The sequence below is a fragment of the Camelus dromedarius genome, chromosome 17 (assembly GCF_036321535.1).
Source record: "Camelus dromedarius isolate mCamDro1 chromosome 17, mCamDro1.pat, whole genome shotgun sequence".
Classification (NCBI taxonomy): domain Eukaryota; kingdom Metazoa; phylum Chordata; class Mammalia; order Artiodactyla; family Camelidae; genus Camelus; species Camelus dromedarius.
In genome coordinates this window covers 5,711,095-5,723,539 of record NC_087452.1, presented here as the reverse complement: position 1 = coordinate 5,723,539, position 12,445 = coordinate 5,711,095, and the positions used below count along the sequence as shown (strand labels likewise).

At 51.0% G+C, this 12,445-nt stretch overlaps 1 protein-coding gene across 1 annotated transcript in view; it reads right to left on the bottom strand.

Moving 5' to 3' along the window:
• The window catches only part of ATP2B2 (ATPase plasma membrane Ca2+ transporting 2), a gene marked incomplete at its 5' end in the record, with an annotated part of 56,727 nt that overhangs the window by 37,826 nt on the left and 6,456 nt on the right, over positions 1-12,445 (bottom strand). Inside the window, 4 exon segments of the mRNA XM_064496258.1 lie at positions 3,621-3,863; positions 8,078-8,292; positions 10,999-11,157; positions 11,947-11,988. Of these exon segments, the coding sequence (XP_064352328.1) occupies positions 3,621-3,863; positions 8,078-8,292; positions 10,999-11,157; positions 11,947-11,988 (659 nt within the window).

The following is a 12,445-nucleotide window of genomic DNA, read 5'->3' as shown; positions in this document are numbered from 1 at the left end:
GACTGAACACTTGCTGCATGTCAAGCACTGTACTGGGAGCCACACATTCATCTGTTCATCTGATCTTCACTGCAGCCCTGGAACTGCCTCAAGGCAAAGGTGCAGCCAGAGGAGTTGGGCATGGAGTGCAAGCTCTGGACTGGAAAGACCTGGATTCGAATCCTGGCTCAGCCTCTCATCCACTCTGGGACTCTGGGCACATTCTTTAACTCCTCCCAGCTTCAGTGTCCTTTTCTATGAACGGGAGATGTGATGTCACCTACTTTCTGGGCCTCAGAATAAAGTGACGGGGTTGGACCAGGTGGTCCCTAAGATCTGGGAATGCATGTAGATTACACCCACATAACCTACCCTTGCAACTACTCATCTAGTTTCTTTTTTTTTTTTTTTTAATCTTTTAGAAATAGAGCTAATTCAGAAGTCTCTGGATCAGTGCAGACCAGAGAGCTGAGGGTAGTTCCAAAGGAGAGCTCAGCAGGCTGGAGGTACCAAGAGAACACTGGTACTGGCCATGGGACTGGGACCAGGGCCAACTCCTACTTCTTGCTGCCACAAGAATAAGAAAGTAGAACAGAGAGAGAGCGCTGTCCTGAGCCTCTTGTCACTTCATATTTATCCATCCACCAGCCACATAGTCATCCATCCGTCTACTCATCCACTTATACATCTACCATCCATCCATCCATCCTGCACCCATTATGCATCCCCCTTCCTACCTGGTCCTCATCTCACTGATTACATATCTATACATTTATTCCCTAGTCAATTCACTTACCTCACCCACCCACCCACCCAGTACTTCCCAAGAGCCTATGCCAGGGGAGCAGAGATAACTCAGCTGTTTCACACTCCCGAAGAGCCCACAGCCTGCATCAGACAGTGAGACGACACGGAAGAATTGCCCTCACGGTTGGGGGGAGAAACAGCCATGCCCAGGAGCTGTTTCCCAGGCCAGGCTCGCTTCCCAGCCACAACTGATGGGCAGTGCGTGGACAGTGCGTGCCTTTCCCGGCCACCTCCTCTTGCATGGTGAGGATGTTCTGCCGTCTAGATTTCTGAGCCTGGTCTGGAGGCTGGCTGGACTTCCACCCTCTGCCGAGCAGCCCCTGACTCTTCTCGGGATTCCTCTGGGCCTAGATGGGCCATCCCTGGAAGCCCCTTCTCCCAATATGGTTGGCAGTCCTGGCTGTGAATCTGACCCTCTGCACCCCAGGCCTTTCTTCCTGAGGCCACCCAATGCTAACGATGCTGCAGGATTGGTTTTAATGATCAAGAACCTAATCTGGACACCCTACTCAATAGCTAGCTGCCTTTAGGGTATCTGTAAGTTGGCTTGCCACCAACTGGTTGTGTAACTTTGGGCAAGACCCTTTCCCTCTGGACCCCTGATGCCTCTGCGGTCTGTTCAGCCATTGATTAGCCTCTGACTACAAATGGAATCTCCTTTCACTGGGTGATCTTACTGCTGAATAACAACAACACTAATCACACTGGATGCTCAATATGTACCAGGCACTGTGCTAAGCACTTTCCACTTACTAACTCATTTCATTCTCATAAAAATCCTATTATTTCCCCCAGGAAACTGAGGCACAGAGAGGTTAAGTAACTTGTTTACAGTCACACAGCTAGTGAAGAATTTGAATGCAGGCTATGTGGCTCTGGAGTGTGAACTTTAACCACCACCCAGTCATACCAGGGGTCTCTGCTGTCTCTTCCACACTGATCACCCCCAGCAAGGAGAACCATGTGGCCAAGGTTCTTTCAGAGAAGACACAGAAAGAGAGGCACAGGGGTCCTAGGATGCCAGGGTGCAAAGCATTGAAGGACATTGGTAAGTGACTTGGCCTGATTACAAACCAAGGATCCCGGTTCCAAAGTCCCTGAGCTGTTCCAGTCTTGGCAGCTACACTTTCTCCCCAGATGGACTGATGCATCCCAGTCCTTTAAGCCACCCTGAACACAGCCTCAGCCAACTACATCTAGAAGTGAGATTTTGGCTTTGCCACTGGTCCTCTGAAACACTGCCTAATTGAGACTTATCGCTGCAGAGATGTTTCGCAGCCCTCCTGGCAGATCCCAAAACTCCTTTTCACTGTAATTGCATAATACACATCTCAATTCAAGACCATCTTGCAGGGCTCTGCCCACACGCCCGCTCCCATCACTCCAAGCCCGCTCTGGGAATCGCCCCACCGCCGTCTCTGCCATATCTGCAGGACGAGATCATTAACAGCATCTCAGTTATTTTTAGGAAGGCCTGGGGAACAGCGTAAAGCATCACTGATCTCTCTTGGTTCCCAAATCGGGGCTAGGAGGTGGGGGGTGGGGTGGGGGTGGGGGTAGGAAGAAGACGAAAACGTCGTCATTTCTGGCATCCCCCACCAGCGTTCTCTTATCAGCCCATCTGCACACGTTCTCCCGACCTACTTTCTCCTTCTGTCACTGCTGCCTCCTCAGCCTGCAGCTCTGGGGTGATGGGGTTGAAGCGCCAGTGTCTGGAGGCAGGAACCACCCCTCCGCATCCCCTACCCACCCTCTGCTGCTCGCTGCTGACTCATGCTCTTCTCCCAGATTTGATAAAGCTGCTGGTGGCTCCCGCCACCCAGTCTGAGCCTGAAGGTTTGGGCTGGCTCAGGGGCAGAAGGAAGAGGTCAGGACTGGGGCACACTGGCAAGGTGAGCAGAAAAGGTCAGCTGCTCACTCAGATGCTCGCACTGCAGAAATGCCCTACATCTGGGAGCCAACGGGCCTCGGGATGGGCAAGTCGGTATTTCTCTTCGTTCAAATGCTGGTTAATTACCAAAAAAAAAAAAAAAAAAAGGCAACCCGTGCTTCTAAATCAAACAGGGATTCCAGCAGAATGAGTCTAGGCAGCTCACTGAGACAGGAACATGAGTTTTTCTGATCAAAACTAGTAATATCATTACTATTAAAACAATGTCATTGGTGGTAGACTGTGTAAATGGCCACAATCAGTCCCCTCTCTGAATTCATGCCCTTCGCAATGTGACTTTGCAGTTCTTCCCATTAGAGATGGACTGTGTTTCCCTACTCCTTGAATCAGGGCAGGCCTCTGAGCTTGTGTTGGCCAATAGGATGCGGCAAAATGACAATGTGAACAGCCCAGACCAGCCTGCTGGCGGAGGTGGGACCACATAGAGCAGAGATGACCCACCCCAGCTGAGGTCATCCCAGATCAGCCTACAGTCCTGCCGAGATCAGCAGAGCTGTCCACGTGAGCCACCGCAGATGCGCAAGGGAACGGCGTCCCCAGCTGAGCCCAGCCTGAACTCCTGACTCAAAGAATCGTGAGCTAAACACAGGTTGGTTTTGAGCCACTATGTTTTGGAGTAGTTACATAGCAAAAGCTAACAGTAAGTTTTTGTTGTTGTTGGGAGGGCAATGCAGCATCTAAAAAACACAATTAACAACAATCTTTTTTCTTCGGGTCATGCAAACATCAGAGTTAAGTCAAACAGAAACAGGTTGCTTTTGATTTGACCACCCCAAAATACACCAGCAGGATTTAAACCTGTGCCTCACACTGCTCCACCTGCCAGTGCTGCCGTGTCGCCCCACCGGACGGCGTCCCCTCTGGCGGAGGCTGCACCACTTACCAGAATCTTGGTGGTGTAGGCGCTGTTGATGGCGATGGCATTGACCAGCAGCTCCATGGTCTTGGCATTGATGGAGCTGGGGTCGGGGATCTCCTTGTAGTGGACGTCGCCCACGTAGGCCTGCACCACTGTCATGCGGTTGGTGGTGAGCGTGCCTGTCTTGTCCGAGCAGATGGCCGTGGCATTGCCCATGGTCTCGCAGGCGTCCAGGTGGCGGACCAGGTTGTTGTCCTTCATCATTTTCTGGCGGAAGGGGCAGGTGAGAGAGCGACAGTGAGGAGAGGGAGCTGGGAGCTGGGGGACAAAGGGCACTGTGTAAACACATGGTCAGTGAGGCAGAGCAGCTGTTGGCTGCCCCTTTGCTTCGCTCATAGGATCTTGGTGCTGTGGTCTCTGGTCTCTGGGCTCCTTCTGTATGTGCAGCCCTTTGACTTTTTAAAAAAAATTATTTGAACCATTTAAAAGATTTGATTAATTGACTTTATTAATTTGGATGCAGAAGTCATCTGTATTCTTTATGGAAAAAATAGGGAAAAGGATGATAAATGAAGGTGGGTCCTCTCTGATTACTTCAAATATTTTTCTTTTATACCCTAAGAGAAATAAATTCCTTATTTAGTTATTTTTTTTTTTTCCGAATGTACCATCTTTCAATGGTTTTCATTGTCACTGTGGTTTCGCCAAAAGTAAATAAATTTAGGATATATATGTGTTAACACACATAGGACAATATCTGGAAAAAAAATAAAAATATTAGTGTCATTATTCTGGGTGGTAGAATTATAGGAGGTTGTTATTGCTTTCTTGTAAAAATCGGCAGATTCTATTTCTCTACAATGAATAGGTACCATAACTTGCATAATAAAAGCCACAAATTTCTTTTAAATACAGATGCACAAAAAAGAAAACAGATCAGCCATCATTCTACCACCCAGCACTGACACATCTTACATACCAGCGTCCTTTCTTTTTAAGTTTATAACAAAGAGGGAATCCCACTCTATGTATTATTAATTTTCTTGTATTCACCTCCCTTTCTTTCTAGCTCCATGCTGCTAGCTTCCTCCAGGTTCTCAAGCAAGTAATGAAAATAAAGTGATTCTTAGGGAACCACCAATCTTAATGCAGGTCCTCTTGACATAGTGACCCTTTCTGGCCAGGATGGATATGAAAAGTCACCAGAGGCTGAATCAGATACACTTCTAGTCTGTGCTTAGGAATCTGATATTATAAAGAAACTCTTTATAACAAAGGTTATAAAGGAGTGCAATTAGAATAATTTTAATAGCAGCTCATGTTGCCAAAAAAACGAGTAATGGGAGAATTATACTCTACTGCAGTTTCTCTTATAACCTGTGGTAACAGTCACAACGAAGTGTATGTTGAACCCATGGGCATCAGCAATTTGAGCCTGCAACACACTTTACGGTTTGCAAAGTTCTTCTGCACTTCTTGTCTGATGTTACAAGAATCCCTGAAGGTTTCACATTCTGGCAATCCAAAAAGCCCAGGCAAAGTGGCTTGACCTAAATGACACAGCTAGTGAGGGTTAAAGCTGAGATGTGAACCCAGCTCTTTGACCTCACAGCCTGGATCACTCCATTGAGATAGGCTGGGACGTGGGACGTGGGGCCCTTTTCTGGAGTGCTTGCACCTGGAGAAACGTCTCCTCCAGCAACAGAATATAAGGAAATTATAAGGGACTAAAAATAACTGCGTATATTTGCAGCTGGGGCAAAGTATGAACAGAAAAAGGCCAAAACACACCTGCTATTCCTGAAGTGCCAGCAGCAAGAGCAGGGACTGACTGCACATGATCCCTGCACACAGCACCACCAAGGGTTGGGCGGACCACCTAAGCCACCCTTCCAGCCTGACCCACTGGTCTGTCCCCACCCTCACCCAGTTTAAGGAACCAGCTCGTTCCCACTCAGGGCGTGAACAAGGGCACCCGTTACTTGTTTGGCCCCCTTGTGCTGGAGAACGAGTCCCAGTAAAGCCTTGTCTGAATTTCTCATCTGGCCTTTTATCAATTTCTATTGGTTAGAGTCCAAGAACCCATGTAAGTGACACCATCAGGACTCTGCCCATCTGTATTCTCTGACGAGAGTTTGTCTTTTGGGCTTAAGAATGTATAGGCCTGGCCAGAAAGAGAAAGAAAAATGAAAAACACCATATGATATCACTCATATATGGAATCTAAAAAAAAAGAAAAAGAAAAAGAAAAAAGGACACTATGAACTCATCTGCAAAGCAGAAACAGACTTGCACACATAGTAAACAATCTTATGGTTACCGGGGAAAGGGGGTGGGAAGGGATAAATTTGGGAGTTTGAGATTTACAAATGTTAGCCACTATATATAAAAATAAATTAAAAAAAAACCCAAGTTTATTCTGCATAACACAGGGAACTATGTTCAATATCTTGTAATAACCTTTAATGAAAAAGAATATGAGAATGAATATATGTATGTATATGCATGACTGGGACACTGTGCTGCACACCAGAGATTGATACATTGTAACAGACTTTACTTCAATTAAAACAAAAAAAGAATGTGCAGGCCTGAACTGCTCAGGACGGTGGTTACATCAGGCTACTGAACGCTGGAAGCAGGGCGGGTCTGACGTGAAATGTGCTGTTAGTGTGAAGCCCACGACCGATTTTGAAGACATTGTGAAAAGAGGTGTGTAAAGCATCTCACTGACAGTTGGTGTAGTGTTACCTATTACACGTTGGCTTGATACTAATTCAGGCATGTTGGGTTAAGTAAATTGCATTATTACAGTTAATTTTAATTGTTTTAATTTTAACTGTTTTTCTTACGTTCTCTTTTTAACATGGCTACTAGGAAATTTAAAATCACACATGTGGCTCATGTCATCTCTCTACTGGACAGTGCTGATCTAAGTGGTCACCTCTGCCTTTTTGGTGGCAGCTCCCGAAGGGTAGGTCCAGGCTCAGAGAGGGGAGAGTTTGCCCCTCCTGGGTCGGGGTGCTGTCCTGAGTTTATCAAGTGACTGTGTAAGTAATACTACCTAAGGCGGCTGAAGGCACAGGTGCCAGAGATACAAACTGTAGAAGGTGTAGAGGCCTAAGCTAAGGTGCAGAAGGCGTGGTCCCCCCAAACCAACTCTGGGTGACTTTTAAGGAGACCTCGAGCTCAGCTGGTTGGCTCTGGTAGGGGGGTCCCGACTCATGGCTGTGTGAGGGTCTCCATCTCCAGCCCCCGGGCCCCCGACCAGCATTATATTGTGACCGGTTTGGGCTTTGGTTTGTGGGATGGAGTTTCCTCAAGAACCCCAGAACAAGGAGATGATAAGGGCGGTATCTTTTACACAGAGCTGCCACTTTCTGGCACCTGCCTGTCCTGAGATCTTTTTTCTGTGTGAAATTACATCGGCAAGCCCAGCCCAAATTCCAGCTTGGAAACTGACGCTCACTGTGCCCTCTGGCGGCTGTGCCAATGCCTCAAAGCAAATGCCTTGTTTATAAACGTGCCCAGGCCTCTGCCCTCACAGGGACATCCTGGCATCGGGGCCCTGAGAAACAGGAGCGCAGGGCCCTGCCCTTTGAAGGGGGGAAGCCACGGGGCCAAGGGAAGAGGATGAGCCCAGGGTGTGAGGACCTGGGGGTGAGCTGGACTTGAAGTGTCCCCAAGAAGGTCAGCGCCCAGCGCCCACGAGACACCAGCCCCCTCACCCCAGTGTTTGGGCTCCACGGATGGCCCTGGGCCTGGGAGCAGGAGGTGGTGGGGCTCTGCCGTCAGGGTGCCACTGAGAAGCACCCCCCAGCCCCAAGGCATTCATGAGCCTGTGGGCCCTTCGCTGAACTGCTTTCAAAGCCTCCTACTTGTAGGTCTTCTTCTGAGAGGAGGGGTTTTCCTATAGCCAGACACCTTTTTTATTTTAGGCTTCTCTCTTTCAAACTTTAGGGAGCAAACCCTGAGATCAGTCAAACAAGTACTTCGGCGACTGTGGGGCCCACGAGTGCGAGGGCTAGACACCCACTTGCCTTTGATGGGACGGGGATGGGTTTGGGCCTGTACGGTGATGTCTGCATTTTAATTTATTGTTTAAAGTTGAGTGGATCATCAGTGCTTAAAAATCAGGAGAGTTTATATTAAATCCTCATTTCTGGCTTTTCTGAAAAAAAAAATGTGAAGACCTGGCAACACGGGGCCTCATCGCCACCAGGTGACCCTCGGCTGGGCTGAATAGTGGCTGGGCTGAATAGTGGCTGTCCCTTGGGCCAGGGCATGGCTGTCCTGAAGGCATGTGTGTTTCAGGCTCCTGCACGCATCCTCTGTCCGAGCTTCCAATGTGCCCACTGCCTTCTACTTAGTTCTTCTCTCAGCCCCAGCTCTGGCCCCACCAGCCACCCCATGGATGCCCCTGAGCTGGGGCAGCCAATCTCAGCTGCATCGGCTGGCCGGCCCCGCTCTCCCCTCCTCACCTTCACTGAGTAGGCCAGCGAGATGGTGACAGCCAGAGGGAGCCCCTCGGGCACGGCGACCACCAGCACCGTCACGCCAATGATGAAGAACTTGACGAAGTACTGCACGTAGACGGGTGTGCACTCGGGGAGCCACGGCTTCTTGTTGACCACGAAGGTGTCCACGGTGAAGTAGAGCACCAGGATGATCACGGTGATGGCCGACATCACCAGGCCTGTGACACGGGGTGGAGGAGGCCTGCTCAGGGGGTGTCCTGGGGGTGAGCGTCCCTGGGAAGTGCACTGTGGACCCCAACCCTCGGCTAAAAGGGCTCTGGGGTCAGGCAGGCTGTGGCTCACATCCCAGCTCTGCCACATGTGCTTTGTGGCCTGGGGCTGGATCCTCACGGAGCCTCAGTTTCCTCTTCTGTATGATGGGGATGCATGTTTGTTTCATGTGGTTTTGTAAGGAGTTAATGCAATTAACACATGTAAATTGCCTGGTACAGTGTCTAACATGTAGTAGGTGCTGAGCGATCATGTGAATAAACTCAACACACATCAACAGGATAATTCGGATACGGATAATGCTGTGAAGAAAAACTCCAGGGAGATGTGACAGAAAGTGACACAGGCTGAAGATAAGAAAACATCCCAAATGTCCATTGACAGATGAGTGGATAAAGAAAGTGTGGTTGATACTATTGACTGAAATATTATTCAGCCTTAAAAAGGAAGTTCTGCCATTTCCAACAACGTGAATGGATCTGCAGGACATTATGCTAAGTGAAATGAGCCAGACACAGAAGGACTTAGATGAGGAATCTGTAAGAGTCAAACTCATAGAAGCAGAGACTAGAAGGGGAAAATTCTAGAGCTCTGCTGTACATCATAGTGCTGACAGTTAACGATGTGGTATCATGCACTTCAGGATTGCTTAAGGGGGTCTTAAGTGTTCTTAACCCAAAAAACTAAAAACAAAAACACCATGAAAGAACACAAGGACATTCTTGGAGGTGGTGGATATGTTTAGTACCTTGGTTGTGGTAATTGGTATCATGGGCGTATGCATACGTTGAAACTTGTCCCACATTAAATGTTTGCAATTTTTTGTACATAAATTATATCTCAATAAAACTAAAAAGGATGAGAAAAAGAAAAAAAAAAAGCGACATGGAATGGTAGGCCCAGTAGCTACTTCAGCTAGGGTGGTCAGGGAAGATTTCCTGGAGGAGGTAATATTTAAGCAGAGAGACAATAGAGTGTTCCAGGCAGAGGAAACAGCAGGGGGTCCTTTCTTGGATGAGGAAATTGAGGCTCAGTGAGGGTAAGTGACTTGCCCGAGGCCACAGGCCAGGGAAGCACCTGCAGGTGGCTACCTGCCAGGATACCCCTGGGACCCCTCTTGCCGGCTTGGTGTGCCCGTCCACCCTCATCTGCTGCACGTGCTGTGCAGGTGCCGCTGAGACTACCCACACCTGCAGCCTCGGCCAGAGGAGGAGGTCGCTTGGGCAACTGGCATCTCCTTGTCAGAAAGCGCCTGGGAGTCCACCCACCCCAATCTGATGGCCAGTATCCAATGGCCGATGTGAGGGTCCAGAAGCCCAGCCCCTGCAGAGGTCCTCATGCTCCAGGGCTCCCGGAAGGATCAGGCGGAGAATGGGATTTCTCTGGAAACCTTGGCTGTATCTGGCTTCTTCCTGGGCCCTGTTGCACCCCTTACCCTTTAGAGGTCTCACCCTTCCCCAAATCCTGTGCCCACCCTTTTAGGTTCTGCTTTCAAGGAATTCAGCCCATGAGAGAAGCAGAGGTGGGATGTGAACCCAGAAGTGCTCGACTCTGAACTCCATGCTGGGCAGGGCTGAGGTGGGGGAGGGACATGCAAGAGGGCTTCAAAGGCCAGGGGTTGCCCTCATCACTTTGCTCCCTGCCCTCCAGTGCCACGTGCAGGGATGGAGGAAATCCCTGGGCTCGTCCCTCCCCAGCCCCCACCTCCAGCTGCAGAGCCGCAGAGCCGGCTGGATCCCTGTCTGACAGTCGCAGGGGCGGGAAGCCAAGCTCCCAGCAGGCCCCTGAGTTTAAATATAGACAGCCAAGCCTGTAACTTGCCTCTCTTCTCCATGCTGTAGTGCCTATAATTAGAGCCGGGAGACAGTCACGGAGGAGCAGGCAGCCAGATGGGGAGGCCTTCGCGTTTGCCACGTCCTTACCCGGGCCATGTCAGGCAGGCAGGGCTCACCCTGCAGCTGGGCTTGGCTTCACGGGCCACAGGGGTCACCATCAGTTATCACCTGCAGTTACCAGCTCAGGTGGGAGACCCGGCTTGTGCGGGGGCTCCAACAAGGGGCTTCTCACTGGGCTCCTGGCACTGCCCTCAACCTCTTCAATCTGACCTTTGCATGGCAGCTGGGGCAGGCGGCCGTGATAGAGCTCAACTCCATCCCTGCCCTCCGCTGCTCAAACCTCTGCCAGGGCTCCCACTGTCCTCAGGAGCAAGCCTGCACTGCAGACTTCAGGCCCTACAGGATCCGCCCTCTGTCCAGCCACCACACCTGCCAAGTGCCAGGCATCTGTAGGTGTAAATGACCTCCTTTAATCCTCAAAGCAACCTGTGAAGTAGGGACTCAGGATTCCAAGTCCACAGACCGGGAGGCGGAAGCTCTGAGCTAGGCAAAGTTACGTGCACAGGCTCTCAGCCGTAGCTGGACGAGGACACAGGCAGGCTGCCCCCGAGCCCGAGCTTTTAGCTTTACTCTTCTGCCTCCCTAAGTGCCAGCTGAGCGCGTACTGTGTGAACACTCAGGCCGGTTGCTATGGTAGAGAAGGTGGGTCTCGTGTAAGCCCTCACTTGGCAGATGAAGTAACGGAGGCCCAGCTTGGACCAGGGCCCTGCCTGTGGGCCCCCCTGTGCCCCGCTCCCCCTTGCACCAGCCGTTGCTCACCGGCCTTGCCGATCTGCACCGCCAGCTTGGTGAGCTTGCCCTGCAGCACCGACTTCTCCTTCTTGTGCATGTTGGCCTTCTTTTTGTCGTCGGCATCGCCCCCCTCGGCACTCTTGAGTGGCTGCATCTCCATGGCGGCTGCCCCGTCCTGCTGTTTGGCTGCGCGGGGCAGATCACACACACACACACACACACACACACAGACACAGACACACACAGACACGCACACACACAGGTTAGCCTGCAGGGTGGGGATGTTGGCACCCACCCACCTGCCCAGGGGAGCATGGAAAGGCCCTCACTCCCCCACCTGGTCCCCTGCATGGCCAGCACAGAAGCTCTGCAGTGGGGGATTAGCCTCTTCCCACTGGAGACCCTGGTCCCAGGGCCACTGGCTGCCTTGGACCTGGAATCCAGGACACAGCAGAGAGTGACACAGCTCCACCCTAGATATCCAGCAGGAGCTGGCTGGGGTCTCCTCTGGGCCTGAACAAGCCCACAGGCCCTTCTGCAAATGGCCCCTTGGCTTTGCCCACATTCATTTGGACTTTTCCCAGTTGGTCCTTGGGCCGTGTTGCTGGGATATTAAGTAGTGACCAGGTAGAAGGGGAAAACAGGGGGCTGAAAAAGTAAAAAAGAGAGTCTCCGTCCACTTCCTCAGCGCAGGACTGATGGATGAGCCTGGGGCCCGACCCCTTAGCCCCATAAAGATCTCAAAGAATCAGCTGCAAGTCTTCAGCTAAACGGGCCACCTGGCTCAAAGGCTGGGGAGAAGCTGGCTTGTAGGTGACATGTCCTTAGCCGGTGATGCCTCCCTTTGGTCTGGCATCACAGCTACCCCCCCCAAAGATGTCAGGCACCCGCCGGAAGGGACGTCTGCCTTTGGTGTGGCCCTCAGACCCAGAGGGGAGGGGCTGCAGGGACCACAGGTTAATACAAAAGGGTTACCTTTGCTCTGGCTGGCGTCCACATTGCCATCCTGCATTTTACCTACACGACAAAGAATTTTAACAGACAACAGAGAACAGACAACACACGTCGGTCACCATGAAGACGCAACAGGGCCACGGACATTCATGTCAGGTGGAGGGAGGGCCGAGCCAGCTCTGCCCCTCTGTCCGGGGACGCTGGGGATGTTCCCGAGACCAGAGCAAACCCGCAGTGGCTGCAGGGTCGCTCTTGATTCTCTGGGGGCACAGAGAGAGCGCTTCTGTGGGGATTCTTTTGGCCCTGAGCGTCTTACAGATTACATGGCAGTCTTTGAGGGTAAAAGGGACCACAGTCCCTGGCAGGCAACAGAAGGGGTGGGAGTTCTCATGTCCCCAGGGAGTAATTTGGTTGGTGCCTTTTGCAGTCTGAGAGGAGGCAAAGAGAACTATGACACAGAGAGAGAGAAAGAGAGGGAGAGAGAGGGAGAGAGAGAGAGAGAGAGAGAGAGAGAGAGGGA